The sequence below is a fragment of the Neocloeon triangulifer genome, unplaced genomic scaffold, assembly GCF_031216515.1.
Source record: "Neocloeon triangulifer isolate White Clay Creek 2 clone unplaced genomic scaffold, ASM3121651v1 ptg000003l, whole genome shotgun sequence".
In the NCBI taxonomy this organism is placed as follows: domain Eukaryota; kingdom Metazoa; phylum Arthropoda; class Insecta; order Ephemeroptera; family Baetidae; genus Neocloeon; species Neocloeon triangulifer.
In genome coordinates this window covers 17,619-34,646 of record NW_026775546.1, presented here as the reverse complement: position 1 = coordinate 34,646, position 17,028 = coordinate 17,619, and the positions used below count along the sequence as shown (strand labels likewise).

Here is a 17,028-nt window from a genome sequence, read left to right as displayed (position 1 = left end):
AATATACCATCCCCTACGGTACAGCACGTTAAGTTCATTTCTGTTCTTTTTTCAGTCGGTGGAGTGGAGCGAACGGGTGGAGAGGTATTTAGCGAAATATAATTACGGAAATTGCACACAGCTCTTGGCATGCACAATGAGATTAATAAATTAATAAGGGAGTCTGCAGCAGCAGCAGCGCCGGTGGATATGCTGAAATGTGATATGCGCCTCGCAAACTTCTCATTGTTTGATCGCATGTAATGTACATTATATGCAAATACAATATGCAGTTCGCGAGAGGCACATGTTCTCTGGAGCGAGTTGGCTTAATTACAATTACGTGCGGTTCAAAGAGATTTTCAGGTCGCGAGCGAGAGCCAAGCAAAAAAGAGAGCAGTGAACCGAGCTCATTTTTGTTTTTGGGAGAAGAAATAATTATTACTAAAGAAGGATTAAAAGGGCGGAAATTCGTCGTACTTCGACAATACAATAATGAATAAATTCTCTGTTTAATTTTTTTTAAAGCTCAGATTTTTTATTAAACCGTTAAATAGAGTTATAAGACTTTTGTAAAGCATTTAATTTGTAAAAAAAAATTAATTTTTTTACTTGAAGTTTGATTTAAATTTCCAGTGACTTGATTTTAACAAAAATTATTATTTGTTCACTTTTTAAATTTTAATTTTAATTTGAAATAATGCAGAAACAAAAATTGTAATAGATTTCTGAATCTCTAAATATAACTTTGAATATTTAGAACTTTTATAAGCATTTTATTATTATGCATGTAATTTGGCAACTCATTTTGATCGCAATTTCACCGCAAATCCATTAGACTGAAAAAAGCGTTTATAGAAGTGCTCACTTGAGATTTGAATTATTCATCTGGAATAATGCATTGATATTATATAACAACTCTCGGAAAAGTCGACCACTGCAAAACCCGAACATAAATAATATATAACATATTAGACGACGGACAATACAGTCTGGCCAGCCGAAATTTTCCTTTAAAAAGCTCCTGGTACGCATAAAAAATACACAATACGATAGCTATGGCCTCTCTAATGCTCTTTTCTGTTTCTTTTTTCAGGCCATATTTTTGTTGTGGCCAAGAAAGGTGAGGTGCGCTGGGCACAAAGCCACCGCCGCACATTTCCAGCCCTGCGCTGAAAAAGGACAATCTATTGTGCAGCCGATTTGAAGCTGCATCAATAACGTGCGAGATCCTCAAAGCTCAAAATCTCCTTGGCCGCCGCCGCCTTCCTGCCCTGTGTATATCACTTTATTATGGCACCAAACTGCCATAAATAAACAGGTCTCGTGCATTTCCCTCCCTTCGACAACCAATCTGCATTGTTGATCACTTTTTTCTCGGCTATTTGTGAATCGAGAAGCGCGCACGCCTCAAAGGACTTTTCACAGAGGTAAACAGCCAGCTCGAAAAACTACTTTGTAATCCCTTCAATGGACACAGCGACGGAGCAGCTGCGGTGATACTGTGCCGCTTCTCAAACTCATTCAATTCTATAAAAAGAGGAATTTTATCAGAACTGCAGAGGAGATGACAAAAGCTCTACTTCCTCTTGAAACGTGGCATGGATGAGATTGACAATTTAAGAGGAAAAGGATTTACTTCCAAATATTTCCGAAATTAATTAATTTTTTTTTTATTTCTGACATTGTAGAAGTCAATAGAGTCGAAGAAAAGTATAAAATAAAATATAAGACTTTTTAACAAAAACTTTTCCGTAATTTTTGTTCTTTTTTAATGAAAACTAAGCCAAAAAATATTTTAGAAAACTTGTTTTCTAACTAATAACTGCTAAATTTCCAATTAAAGTTAAAAAAAAAATATCGATTCAATAGTCTTTAATTATTTATAATATTAAGTATTTTCAAAGCAATTTTACATAAAAATTAAAAAAAAAATTGATTATGCACAGAATTAAATTTATTTTAAGATTCGCATTTGACTTATTATTATTCTACAAACAAATTTTAACAATTTGGAGCACCGATAAGTTATTTTCAATTAAAAATCAAATAATTTTTCTTTTTGACCTTTGCCGCATCTTCAGTAAATTCAGTTCAAAATTTCAGTGATATTTTTTTTTCATGAATAAACTTGCCCTCTAATTTTTATTTAAAGGAACTTTGAAATTTTGGTGATACGTTTCTAGTTGGTGTCAATATTCTTTAAATTCAAAATAATTTAGGGTTGAAATTTATAGAGGCATAATTTTAGTTTTTTTTTTTTCATTGTTTAAAGAATGTTAAAGAATCTCAGCTTCGTTTGTAAAAAATTATAAAAATAAAACAAATTTTTTATTATTTAATAAATTAATAATTTGGAACTCTAGTAAATTTTGCACTTTTTTGCAACGTGTTATACACCACAGACAGAATGCTTTTGAAATGTGTCATTGTTGCTCTCCCCGCGATTTGAAATATTTCATTAATCTCAGATATAATTTAAAACGATCAGTCACAATGACGAAATATTGAATCTTGTTTGAAATTCACATAGCACAATCGCATATGATTATTAATGGCAGCACCACCGTTCCATTGTCATGCAGATTCGCAGAGAAAGGACCGCATCGTGCAACTCATACTATATATATTAATATATTCATCCGAATCGCAATAAAATATTGTAAAAGGCCCCCGCAAACGCGCGCTTTGTAAGTCGTGTGTGCGATGCAAAGAGCAAAGAGCACAACGGCAATTTTTCAAAGCAACAGAGAGAGAAACCCTTTTTCTTTCTTCCTAACAATAATTTATCATTCCGCAATTGTTTTCGTTTTCGGCGCTGCAGCGGCAATAAATTAAAAGCTCATGCGCTCAAAACGAGCCCAAGCAAAATAATAAAATAACACACTCTTATACTCTCTCTCCTTTGGTGGGCCTTGCATGCCAAAATCAATTTTTCTCAGCTGCCGGGCCATATTTGGCGTCGGACAACAACAATTTTACAATCCTCATCATCATCGGCGGCGAAGGAGATAAAAATCAGAGGAGAGAAAAACTCACCCGACGCGCAGAGAGAAACGCCAGATGCACTATGGCGTTTATTTTTTCCTTAAAAAAAAAAATTATAATTTATTGGCCCCTTCTTTTATTTAACATCGGATCGAAGCCGAGAAGAAAAATTAATTTTCCATTAAGAACGGCAAAAATCACACCCGTCATGCTGTAATTATGAGTTGTGAGGTGCAATCAAAATCCATCGGCGTCTCTCCCACTCCTCGCAATCTATCAAAAGTGTGCACCTGATGCCACGCCGTGTGCCACCAGCCAGAAGGAAAATTCAGGGCCGCGAAAACTATATCGCCGCAAGCAGATGGATATTCGATCAGGTACGGACTGAAAAAAAAAACGCAAATCTCCACCGAAGAGACGAGCGTTTTATGAAATTGAGATTTTCATTCTCTTTTATATATAAATTCTATAGCAAAGCATGAAGCCAGAATATTTAATATATCTCTCAAAATCACATGCAAACGGTAAATAATCATGAAATTTTGACAAAATTCAATTACAAAATTTAAATTGATACACGCAACTTTTAAATAATATTTAAACCATCAATGGAATTTTTTTGTGAATTATTTAATGGATTTTGATACACTTACAATAAAAATTGAATAAAACAGTTTAAACTTTAAAGTTTTCAGTGATAAAAAAAATAAAATAAAAATTATTAAAGTAAAAAATGAGTGCATTAAGTGAACACCAGGGAAGTTTTTATTTTTGGAAATTCAGCTTTCAATTTATCAAACAAATTTGTTCATTATATTTTTTAAATTGTAACAACCACATTTGTTAAGAATTCAATTGTTGAAAAAATGTGTGAAAGAAAAAGGAATTTGCGGCCAGAACAAAACCGACCACGCAGCAAAGACTTTGCTGAAACATCAAAAATAAAAAAAAGACCACGTCGTATAAAAACATAAATTATAATTATAATTGTAGTTTTAACACAATTTTCATTGTGATTTTTCTCACTTTACTTGAACATAATTAATTTTCTCCCATTTATTTCAGCTTTACCAATAAACTTCTAAACCAGACTGCACCAGACTGAAATAATTTTTTTTTCTTTTTTTTATCAGCTTTGTCTCGTCCAGTCCGTGCCTGCGTGATCAAACAACGGGCAAAGGCGGTAGCGGCAGCCTTAAACGGCACTGAATTAATTCCATTTTAATTAATATGGCAGCAGGCAAGGCGCGCAGCCGGCCAGGGCCACACACACCTTTTGGGTCCGGCGTGGAAAAGGAGCCGCCGCCGCCGCGTGCAGCCGCTTTTCAATTCCCTAACATGAATTAAAAAAGGAACACGCAACAACGACCATCAAAATAGAAGAGGAAAATTGAATGTGTCAGAATTTATAATGACAAGAAAGATGAGATGCTGGGCTGCGAGAGCGATTACGTATATATCGCGCCGAATTTAATTCGATTCCGGCCTTTTTTTGTTTCTGCTGTCACAAGTCGGATTTGGACGCAGGTAAAAGTGCCGGCGGGGCGCCCACGTTTCGTTTTTTGTGTCCGTTTCTCGTTTCCACGTGAGAGATGAGAAGAAAATAGCCCAAGGACGGATCGAATTGCCAGCACCAAAAGATCAAGTGGGCAAAAGGACAATCTTTATCATTCTGTGTTCTGCTTTGATATTGCAAAAATATCTTTTTTAAGTTAGAATTCATTTTTTTTATAAACCATATTTTTCCTCCGCTTATTCCCAGAATTCCCAAATTTTATAATGTTGTATCTTCAGCTTGGGGAATTTATTCTTTCTGTTCAGGCAAAAATTCTGTGTATTATACTTTGGGATGCCAGTGATAATTTATTACCACATTTTTTTTACTACAACTTTCTATCTCAACAAAATTAAACTAAAACAGAGGCAGGGTTGGTTTCTTGGTTTGGCTCAAAATAAATAAACTCTGGCAATTCGGTTGAAAATTAATTTGATAATTGACAATACAATTTTTGGAATTAAAAAGGTGTATGTACACTGTATGATTAAACAACCATTCAAAGGAAGGGAAAAAAAGAAATATGTGTCTATATAAATATCGCATATTTATTATATAAATAAAATAAATATATAATTTCATTAATTTTCATGAGTGGTTGTCATCATTTTTTAAGTTAATTAATTTTTTATTTGAAATTACATCTATGAATTTCGAAGTTTTGTGATGCCAATAAATTAAAAGAATCTAAATTAAATTGAAATTATAATGGAAATGAAGAGATCGGGCTTTTCCTCGTTGAAATTATAATTAAAAATTAAAACTGTGATTTAGAGTAAATTAGAAGATTCCACCTCATTTGAAAACCGCCATTTCCTTCCAATTTATTTTCGTCTCCCCAGCCTAATTTTAACCCGAGCAAATCATTAGAAGAAAGAACTGGTCTCGTCAAGCGCGTCAAACTCGCGCGGTCCTTCTTCCCACACACGCCGCCGCAACATTAAAGGCATCCTTCTCCCTCACCGCAGGAATCACTCAAATTAAGTCAGACAAATTCGAATCTGTCCTGACGTTTTTTATTCCATTTTTCTTGTGCGCGCTGCACGCCTCAAGGGGACCACCTCAGTCACCGTGCTTGCATCTGCACTCCAACAAGAGCATGATACACTTTGGAGAAGCTGCTGCTTCAGGAGTGCTGTTTGCCAAGCTTGAACAAGTTAGGGTAACGGACTGTAAATCATTTATGTATTCATTCTAAATTTCATTTTATTAACAAGACACCCTGCATGCAATTTCCCATTTTTTCCAATAAACACTTTAAAAATAAATAGTAAATGATCATTAATACTTATTATTCAATAAAAATTAAAAGAGATTTTAAACCAAATTAAATGCAATAATGAGGAAAAATCAACAAAAAGAATAATAATGAGTAAAAATATCGACTATATTTATGCAAGAAAAATTTAAATATTACTAATAAAATAAATAAAAACTTTAATGCAAAATTAATCTTTAATTTGAAATGTAAATAAATATTGTATTAGTTTATATTTGCGTTAAATTAAAAATTTATTGCTGAACTTAAAAATATTTAAAATAAAATAAAATTGTTGAAGATAATTTATTATTCAGGTCACTTTTTTCGTATTTTTTCCCCGTTCTAAATTTTAAATCTCTTCCAATTAATTAAGCATTAAATTAATTCATAACAATTAGAAATCTTCTCTTTTTTTATTTTTAGTTTTCAATTCCACGACCCGTGCATAAGTCCCTTGTTGGAGAGCCAATTTAAAAATGACTCTGACTTCTTGGCAGGCAGGGGTTGCTGCTTTATTCTGTTATAGGTGCATGACAGCACTCGTCATCCTCCCTGCTACGATACATAATGAAACCAACTTGCATAAATAAAAACTCGCTGCATTATATCATTCCAGAGCAAAAACCAAACCAACAACTCAAGTCATCGGGGGTGCATCTCGCTGGGGAGAGACATTGAGTCCCGCATTTTTAATCTGCTACAAATTAGGAGCGACGCAGACCTTCTGCTCGCAATTAACCCTCGTCGCACATCCTGCTGGCTGCTGCACATATTGTCTCTGCTAAGCGTGCACGTCGACCAGATTTTTTCCATATTCTTTTCCCTCTCTCTCGGCTCTGCTCAAATTGCAGCCTCCGCAGGGGTTCTCATTTTTCCGCAATTAGGCCTACTTGGCGCAGATGAATGCGGCGTATAATGACAAATTGCCACTTGGAATTGTTAGGAGGAAAAATTGTTCCCATGTATACGTATAAATCACCACAAATTAACTTAATTGCATTGCAAATGTGGTCAGCCCAATTTCAAATACGAATGCGTACATAAATCGAGGGGGTAAAATTTTGCATAAGTATGATTTAATTTGCTATAAAAAAAGTTCAGTAAACCAAAGCTAAGTAAAGTTATAGTTAATAATTATAGAATTTAATTTATCCGCAGCTACAGGAGGTTGAATTTTTTCCCAAAAATTCTCAACTGACAAATTAAAAGTCTATCTAACTTATTAAAAAACAATTGAATCTCTTAAATATAAATGCTTAAATCTCGACATTGACACGCAAAACAAAATCTTTAACAGTAAAAGGAGAAAAATCAATATGTTTTTGCTTGCAGGAAAATTCAATTTCCTCTTGGGAACGGGAGCACAATATTAAGAAGAAAGAATAATAAGCTCGATCAACGCGACTTTTCGCTAATAAGGAATATTGTTTTGTCGCGCGCTTCCTGCGTCAAAACATCCGCTTCTATACAAAATCAAATTTTCAAAGGTCACAAGAGGAAAAATCTTTTTCACGTAAATCACTACGAGCTAAATAACCGAATTGATTGCATTCCAGCCCAATTTTAACGTGCAAAGAAATCAAATCAGCTAAATTGACCATGGGGAAATTTTACTGGAGAACAACACAGTTAGCATACTTTGGAATTAATTAGAACAGAAAAAACTCACGTACACTAACAATTAGCTGATAATTTATAGTAATTTCATAATTGTTCTGAACAGATCTTCATGGTTTTTAAATATTCGTTTGTTTTTAATGTTGCAGTTGTTCTTGTCAACCATATTTTTACTTTCAAATAATTTTTTTAAATAAAAGGAATACGTTACACGAAACGGCTCCACCATTAGCAAGATTTTAATTATATACATCGTGTAGAAAATTTATCTTAATGTAGTAATTTTTTAATTAACAATTACTAGAATACGCGTATTTGCAGAAAAGAGCAGGACATGAATGTTAAAAATTTGTGTATTCATTAAAAGAAGTTCAATTGTAGGATTAGTGATGGAGATAAATATTATAATATTTAAAACAACTCGAAGAATTGAATTTTGACTTGCCACAAACAAAGGAGAACAAATATGGAGTTTTTTTGTTGCCGTTGAATTCAATTATCTCTAAAGAAACGGAACAAACAAGAAAAGAAAGAATAATAAGCTCGATCAACGTGACTTTCTGCTAATCTTTTTGTCGCGCGCTTCCTCTACGAAACATCCGCCTTGAAACAAAATCAAATTTCCAGACGTCACAGGAAAAATCATTTATTTTTGTGATAAAAATTCAATAATATTTTATCTTAAATAAAACGTCTGAAGCTGGTCTGAAGTGTGCGCCAATTTTATTAAAATATTTTAAATATTTTCATAAAATTTCCAGCATTAAATTTATAGCATTCGAATCAAAACTGATACGTGACGATTGGTTTTGTCAAAAGTTTGTTGCTTCATTGTGTTTGGCAAAAAATATTTTGACATCACCTGCTATCGTCGCATCGAAACGAGGCTTATTCCACCCTACATCTGTACACTGGCGTTTTTGATGCTGCGTCTGCGACAACACTTGAGACTGGCGCGTCGCGCACCCCTTTTCGGCGCTGCGTCTGGTCGTCCCCCCGTCTCGCTGCCGCACCCCAGCGGCGTTAATGCCCCTCTCGGAATAGCACGGTTCATTTGATTCTTTTAAGCATCATGAATGGAAGATTGATAACTGCACACTATGGTAATGAGCCCCTGCTCTATGTGTGCGGTTCGGTGACATGAAAAGAAAGGAGAGAAACGAGTTTAATCATTATCATAGTGGTCCAAATTGCGACAATCGTCTCGTAAATCACGAAAAAAAGGCCAATCAAAAACTAGATATAACGAAAATTAATGTCACTTGAACACAAAAAATTATTTAGTATATACACAAGTCGAGGGTGGTTTTTCGAAAACTATTGCTGGGGGCGACACGCTGGCTGCATACGAGTAAGGGGGAGACGCATTTTCAAATGCGCTTAATCATTTTATTTTGCGTTTGATGCCGCCGTCGTTGGATTAATGACGTGTTGTCGCTAATTGCTCGGAGGAGATTTGGTCCCTTTCAAAAGAGACGCCGCGCCGATCGACGTGCGATTCAATTACCGATTTAATCCCGTTTCGCAGCTCTAGTCCCAAAGAGCTTTATCGCACGCCGCTCTAAACATTTGCACTCAATCTATTTTGCACGTCCAGAATTAGCTCTCAAAGGCCAGCTAGTTCAGGGAAACAGGCTCAATTATTTCGCTTTTACGCAGAAAAAAGAATGCATTGAGTTGTTCACTGCCTTTGCAGCATCATTTAATTAAAAGTACGGCAATTTCAATTTGAAAAAAATTTTGGACATTTTAAATACCATTCCAATTTTCATTTATTTAAAATTTTGTAGTTTTTTATCTTCTTCACAGTGATTAATAGCAAAAGTGACAAATGATTTTATTATTTATTGTAGAAATGTTAATATGAAGAAAACAAATCGGCCAGTTAGTCTAAATCATAATCATATCTTCAGCCAAAGCTGAGATATATTATTTTCAACTTTCAGAAATATTAACAAAAAAATAATTTTAAAAATAAAATCTTAAAAATATAAGAAGTCACAAAAGTAAGGCAAATTCCTATGTTTTCAGTTTCAAAATTTTTTAGAATAAAGATCATTTAAATTTTAAAGCTTTGTCCTCATTTATTAAAATTTTCCCCCACATACGCCAACTTAATTTACATTGAGTTTCAAAATGAGGGTAACTATGCACCATACATGAACTCATCCAAATAAATGACAAAAAATAAAGATTAAAACAAGAGAGAAGTATACATTAGTATTGCTCAAAATATTTCTTTATAAAAAATAGCATTTATTTTATGCTGCAAATTTCTTATATTTAACGAAGAAAGTGATTGAAGCTTTTTTTTAATGCCAACGCTAGCTTGAAAAATTGCCTCCGTATTGATCAAAACTTTCCTCAACTCCCACACAACTCCCGAAATATCACCAGCCCATAGAATTTCCTTTTTTCGTCGGAGAAATATGCTGCCGTATGTGTTTATTTATCACCGATTCCGACCAATTCCCATGATCTCGGCTGCAGTGTCATTCACATATTGTAAGCGCAGCGTGAAGAGATAAATTTTTCTCACATGCCCACGCGGCTATTTAGAGCTGCAGCTTCGGACGCAGGCGGTGCACGGCTTCACATGGGCTACATGTGCTTCGTGTATATTATTTCAACGACTATTTTATGAGCTCAAGTGCAGGCGTATATAATATGTGTGCGAGTTGATCCAATGTTGTTATAGGATAAGCCTGCTCAAGACACGGAGCAGAGCCACGGATAGATAGATCATCCAGCAGCCTTCCTTGCATTGTGCTGCAGCATTTTCCACATTGCTCACGAGAATAATAATATGCAGATACAATGCGCCCAGCAGGGGATATCATATATGCATTTCACTTCGAGCCAGAATCTGATGCTATATTTATTTAAATTTTGACAAATATTATAAAAGAAATAAAAAAATCAATTTTCTTTTATTGATGTATATTTTAGTTTAAAATAATATTGTATTCATTGGAAAGGTACGAAAGTTTGTTTTATTTACTTATATTCTGATCAAACTGTCACTAGTAAGGAGTTCACGCAACTTAAAAGAAACAAACGAATTTACAAAAAAAAATTCATAGTTTTGCCGATTTTATTAACAACAACTCGCTTGCTTAGAACTGACAATATTAATTAAATTTGTTCTTCACATTAATTTTTCAGGATCTGAATTTTCAGAATTAACCTTATTTTTAGAGGTTTCCTTTTTCCCTCCTGTTTGTTTCTTTCCATTCTTCTCCTTCCTTTTTGGATTGCCTGTCTTCTTTTCTTTCAATTCTTTTTTGACTGATTTGACTTTTTTAGTCTTGTTCTCTTTTTTCAAATTGGAAATTCCTTCTTTCTTCGCATTCTTATCTTTTTTTATCTTTTCAGTTTTCTTATCTGTCTTTTTCCCATTTTTTACCTTCTTTATACCACCGTTTCCAGCGTCCTTCTTCTCTTTTTTCACTTTTTCTACTTTTTTCACCTTTTTTAGTCCCTTCTTTATCTGATCTTTTTGCTTCTTGATTTCCTTCTTTAACTGTTCCGTTTGCTTCTTAATTTCCGTTTTTACAGATTTTAACTTTTTAATGTTCTTCTTTTTCTTGGCATCTTCTTTCTCAGGTTTTCCTTTCTTTTCCTTTTTGACCTTTTTCAGTCCATTCTGGTTCTTTTCTTTTTGAACTTTCAACCCTCCCTTGACCTTCTTTACTTTCTTATCCTTAACTTTTTCAGTCTTATTTTCCTTTTTAGCATTGTTTGATCCTTTTTTCTTCTTCTCCGCTAGCTTATTTTGATTATTGCCCTTTTCGGGTTTCCCTTTATTTTTCTTGATGCCCTCCCTGACTTTTTTAACTTTCTTCTCTTTGTTTGGCTTTTTTAATCCATTCGCCTTTTCTTTTTTAACGCTTTCCTTGACTTTTTTAACTTTCTTCTCTTTGTTTGGCTTTTTTAATCCATTCCCCTTTACTTTTTTCTCTTTCTTTGTTTGCTTATAATTTTTTACCTTTTTAACTTTGTTCTTTCTCTTATCACTGTTAACCTTCTTGTTTTCCGTGTCTTTTCCAGGGCTTGCAGTTACTTTTTTATTTCCCTTTCCCTTGCCAAGTTTTATTACCTTCTTAATTTTCTTTTTCTTATCAACTCCTACTTGTCTCCTTGCGATTGGAGCTAAAAGTGAACTGTAGCAATTAGAGAAGAGGCTTGTAGTTTTGGTGCAGGAAGTAGAAGAAACTAAAGATTTCGATTACTATTATTCTCATTTTACTCGTATTAATTCTCAAACCTTTGCTGGGGCAGTTCTGCGAAACACAAAAATACAGTTTATTGTTCAATGTAATCATGGATGCTATTGACAAACACTAAACTTACAATATTCATTTCCGCCAGTATGCACTGGATTACGACGAGAGGTTTGCCATCGCAAGATAATTTGCCGGACATGAATGCAGGGATACTCAAGCCTTTATAGTAAGGTTGAAACTTAAAATCATTGTTTACATAATAACCAATCAAATATTCAATTATAACGGGTTTGGTTCTCCGAAACAGGTTTTAACTGATAATTATATTGTTTTTCGTACCCTGTTCAGTTGCCAGGCATTTGGTGACAGCGTCGTTTATGATTGTCGCCCAGGGCTCGCTTTGAGTCGATGTTAAAAGCGCAGTTAATTCTGCATCTGACAAAGTTCCATCGGTTTGCAACTATTAATATTAGAAATTTAATTGATTAAAAGGCCAAAAGTTGTATCTCCAGATTTGAAGAAATGTCCTTTTTCAAGTGTTAAATTAAGACTTCCAACTCTGCGCTAGCAAGTTGCAACGCATCACGTTTACACAATTTGCAAGGCACGCTGTGTCTCAATAATGAACAATGACAAAAACTTACAACGGCTTTATTGGTGAGCACGCAATTTACAAAGCACTGAAAATAAACAGCTTTGATGCATACTTTGACAATATTTAATAAAAATAACTTACAGCGGCTTTGCCCAAAGCTCTCATTACTTTCGCATCATTGAAGTTAATGGCATTGACAGGATTGTTGAGTGGGCTCTGCTGCTTGTTAAGTGTAAAAAGGTTGAATGCATTCATCTTTAATTTTGTTGATTTGCAAACTGTCTTGTCTACAGACAGCAATGGTGGTGCATTGGGTGAGCAACAGGAGGCCAATTTTTTCTAGAATAATTTGCATCTTTAAAATAAATTTAACATAATTACAGTATAACACAAACTCCGTTTATTTGACGGCATTTTGGTGTTACTAATAGAATAGGCTTAGTTGCTGTAGGAGTAGTGGTGTCCGTAGTGGTGTCCGTAGTAGTGTCAGTAGTAGTGTCAGTAGTGGTGTCAGTAGTGGTGTCAGTAGTGGTGTCAGTAGTTGTGTCAGTAGTTGTGTCAGTAGAAGATGTTCCGACAGAAGTAGTGGAGTTACTAGTATCTGTTACGTTGGTGCTTCCTGCTCCAGGAGTGGTTGATCCTCCTTCAGGAGTGCTGCCTGAACCGGGAGAAGTTGATCCTCCTCCAGGAGTGCTGCCTGAACCGGGAGAGGTTGATCCTCCTGCAGGAGTGCTGCCTGAACCGGGAGAGGTTGATCCTCCTCCAGGAGTGCTGCCTGAACCGGGAGAGGTTGATCCTCCTCCAGGAGTGCTGCCTGAACCGGGAGAGGTTGATCCTCCTACAGGACTGCTGCCTGAACCGGGAGAGGTTGATCCTCCTCCAGGAGTACTTCCTGAACCAGGAGAAGTTGATCCTCCTGCAGGAGTGCTGCCTGAACCGGGAGAGGTTGATCCTCCCACGGGAGTGCTACTTCTGGGAGTAGTTGATCCTCCTAAAGGAGTGGTACCTGTGCCGGGAGTGGTTGAAGCACCTAAAGGAGTGGTACCTGTGCCGGGAGTGGTTGATCCTCCTACGGGAGTGCTGCCTGAACCGGGAGTGGTTGATCCACCCACGGGCGTGCTACCAGAACCAGGAGATGTAGAACCCCCTATAGGCGTGCTGCCTGAGCCAGGAGTGGTTGATCCTCCAACAGGCGTGGTACCTGAGCCAGGAGATGTAGAGCCCCCTATGGGCGTGCTGCCTGAACCAGGAGTTGTTGATGCACCTACAGGAGTGCTGCCTGAGCCGGGAGTGGTTGATCCTCCAACAGGAGTGGTACTTGAACCAGGAGATGTAGAACCCCCTATAGGCGTGCTGCCTGAGCCGGGAGTGGTTGACCCTCCAACAGGAGTGGTACCTGAACCAGGAGATGTAGAACCCCCTATAGGCGTGCTGCCTGAGCCGGGAGTGGTTGATCCTCCAACAGGAGTAGTACCTGAGCCAGGAGTGGTTGAGACACTAACGGGCGTGCTTCCTGAAATAGGAGTAGTCGATCCACCTGCAGGAGTGCTTCCTGAACTGGGCGTGGTTGAAGCACCTACAGGAGTGCTGCTTGATCCTGCTGCGGGAGTGGTGCTTAAACCGAGAGTAGTTGTTCCACTTGCAAGAGTGGTACCTGATCCGGAAGTGCTTGAACCACCTGCAGGAGTGCTACTTGAACCGGGAGCAGTTGATATCCCCACAGTACTCGACACTGCGGCAACTGTGGTTGGGGTTTGCCCAGTGACATAATCCGTCAGCTACGAAATTATGGAAGTTGTAGTTCTAGTATATTTTTTTTTACAGACTTTTAATGTTGTTAATTGTATGAGTTTCTTCGTGTTAGTTAATATATTAACCAGTGGCATTAAATTAAGCCAAAATAAAATTAAAAAAAAGAGACTGAATTCTCTTCCATAGGAAATTAAATTTCTGGTATTTTATGTTACCTGGTAGGCAATGAGGAGCAGAAAAAGGGCCTTATGCATCGTGACAAGTGACATAGTTTCTTCGTTGGTTGAATGAAATGATTTACTGGGTTCTCCTTATATACATCCAATTTGAGGAAAGAATCGTCACTGTAATGCGTAATCTAATGATAATTCTGCCTAATTAGCAGCCTCATTATTTTCTCACTTTTTTTGAAGGTTAATATTTGAAGATCAGACTTTCCTTCAGTTTATCATTCTTTTTCGCCCATTATCTGCTTAATTATTTTGGTCTTCCTGTTTTTTCCACGTAGCACGCTGATAATTTTAGTGAGTACTCTCTGGAAAATGCGCTAATTGCATACAACCTTGATAATTTTGCGGAAAAAACATCTGCCGCGTAGTTCCAAATTCCAAGGTAAAATTCTCAATTTAATAAAAATTGCACGAGGATTTTTTATAGAAAAATCATGTAATTTAAAATAACTATCTTTTCGTTAGTTTTGAATATAATATTTAAATCTTTTGTCTACAATATCTTGCTAAAGTCTCTTATTCAGACGGTCTCCCAGTTGTAGCTCGCATGCATGTTTTGTTCATATTTCCATCGGCTCTGAAAATGTATGTTTGCACACCCGCATGCATATATCTTTATATGCATTTTCTACTGAATGTGTGCTGCAGAATACGTTAAAAACATACACACATGTATATTGCGTCGCAGACTCAACCACGAGAGCAAACACTCGAGACGGCAGCTTTATGCAGGAAAAACGTGTTTATTTTTTCCGACGAAAATAATAATAAAAAAATTGCAGCCCACGAGCCAACGCAAGATTTTTGGTGCGGAATGAAGAGGGAAATGTGAAAACTTGCTAGACTTTACTGATATATGGAAAAACATACTTGTTTGGAGATTCCTCTAGAATCAAAAAGAAATTGTAATCTTTTTTGCAACTTTGCATTTCAAATAAACAAAATTGGGCAGAGGTCTGAACGAAAATTAAATTATGTTTGCGTTTAGTCAATAACCGAGAACAATAAAAATATTACTAATTAATAATAAAACATATTAATATTGCTAGCAGAACAGGATCATTTTCATAGATAAAACATAAGATAAAATTGATATAAATAATGAACTGATATTTTGCAAATTAAAATGGCTTCATGTAAGAATTTTCTATAAAAAAATATTTTGCTCAAAATGTACTTGTATGGTATTGCAAAATAATTATGCATTGCGTCGCAGACTAACCGCTTAAGAAAAGTACTCGAGTCAGCTTTATGCATCAAAAGCGTGTTCATTTTTGCACAGAAAAAATTAATTACCGCCGGCGCCAGATTTGTCGTGCGGAATGAAGAGGGTAAATTGCGGCAGCTTTATAATGATATATTTAAAAACATACTTGTGTGGATTGCAAAACGCAAATCCACACAAAATCTGATATGAATAAAATTAATGAGGTAGTACACATGTAAGTATTTTTTTTCTAATTATTTTTTAAAGATTTAAAAAAAAGCTTTTAATTAAGGCACAATACTAAAATTTGGTCAGAGTGACAATATTATAACAATTTAATTCTGTTTTTTTTTCCAGTTTTGGAATTTTTCAGCCGATAAATTTATTGTGCCGCACGTTAATTCAAGCGAAACGAAATTGCAAATTCCCGGAAAGGGGCTCGCAAGAAGGAAAACTGCTTGCAGCTAGGTCTGCTGGTACAAAATTTGTTATGCATCTCTCGTGTGTCAACCGCAGCAGCATTGTGAGCACTGCGAGTTGGATGCATATAATATATTGATGATGGTGCTGTGCGGTTCGTGAGCGTGTGTTTGTTGAATATAAGAGCGCGTTCCGGGGCTCTTAAATCTACTCAGTTGACTCGGTGGCCATTTGGAAAATGGGCTTTCCGCCGCTATTTGCCTTCCATCCAAAATTCTATTACGATTTCACGTTCAGTGAACAAAATCAACATGAAAATAAAAGAAAAATAACATTTTATTTTGCTTTGAGAAGAAAAAAATCAAATATACATGGTTTATTATAATATTCATAATATTTTTTGTTCATTTCCATTATGCAATCGTTTTGCATTATAAAATTAATAACAATTTAAGAACCAAAAGGCACAAAATCAAAGAGAAATTATTTACTTTTAAAAATTATATTGAAAAAGTTCTTATTTTACGCAATATCGTAATTTAATTTCTTCTTGAATGTGTAAGATGAACTTTTATGGAAAAATTTTGGTTTTGAAAGCAGAACTGCTTTTATAGCCGAAATGAAATAATAATACAACAAAAATTAATAAATAACATAATTATAGTCATTGCGAAGTCTCTTTCTTATTTAAATGAAATTAAAAAAAAATTATTATAATAATATATATTTTAATTAATATATATCTAAAAACAACAATCTTTCATTGCATATTTTTTCGCTTGATATTTGAAAATTTTCAATTTGAAAAGCCCTGGAGAGTTTGTCATCAAAAAGCCAGCAGTGACATACAACCACACACACCGGACCGGCGGGCGGGCGGGCGGTGAGAGGTAAATGTATATAAATTCATATATACGCATAGAAATAAATGTGCCATCGCATAAGTGCATGTAGTACAAGCAATAAAATTATACTTTATGCACGTAGACATGTGTGTGTATGTTATCAACAGCAGGACGACGGCATTATTTATGGCCAAGTGCGCGCGAGGTGACGCCTTTCTGGCACTCATCTCGCTCGAGAAAGCAGCGCCAATGAATGTCACGTTGGTGACAGCTCGGGAAAAAAATTTAACTCTTGTCCAACACTCGATATGCAGTCGGATAAATAACACATTTGAATCGAGAATGGACGCGGC

The 17,028-nt window shown here is 35.7% G+C and overlaps 1 protein-coding gene across 2 annotated transcripts; it reads right to left on the bottom strand.

Annotated features, from left to right (window-relative positions):
• Positions 1 to 10,462: 10,462 nt before the first annotated feature.
• Positions 10,463 to 14,312, bottom strand: LOC132205888 (mucin-17-like). Of its 2 annotated transcripts, XM_059635253.1 has the most exons (9): positions 14,189 to 14,312; positions 12,617 to 13,999; positions 12,363 to 12,560; positions 12,271 to 12,306; positions 11,966 to 12,086; positions 11,754 to 11,845; positions 11,668 to 11,683; positions 11,389 to 11,615; positions 10,463 to 11,328 (listed from the first exon to the last, which is right to left on the bottom strand). In XM_059635253.1, the coding sequence occupies exons 1-9, from the start codon at positions 14,240 to 14,242 to the stop codon at positions 10,549 to 10,551; spliced, it is 2,907 nt and encodes a 968-aa protein (XP_059491236.1). In that variant the 5' UTR covers positions 14,243 to 14,312; the 3' UTR covers positions 10,463 to 10,548. The 2 variants fall into 2 exon arrangements, with proteins under 2 accessions (XP_059491236.1, XP_059491235.1); XM_059635252.1 differs by having other exon boundaries at positions 10,463 to 11,615.
• Positions 14,313 to 17,028: the final 2,716 nt, after the last annotated feature.

Coding starts and splice junctions, on each gene's coding strand:
- LOC132205888 (XM_059635252.1), bottom strand. CDS start 14,242: ATGTCACTTGTCACGATGCATAAGGCCCTTTTTCTGCTCCTCATTGCC. Junction 12,561..12,616: donor AATGCCGTCAAATAAACGGA/GTTTGTGTTATA, acceptor AAATTATTCTAG/AAAAAATTGGCCTCCTGTTG. Junction 12,307..12,362: donor GAGCTTTGGGCAAAGCCGCT/GTAAGTTATTTT, acceptor GTTTATTTTCAG/TGCTTTGTAAATTGCGTGCT.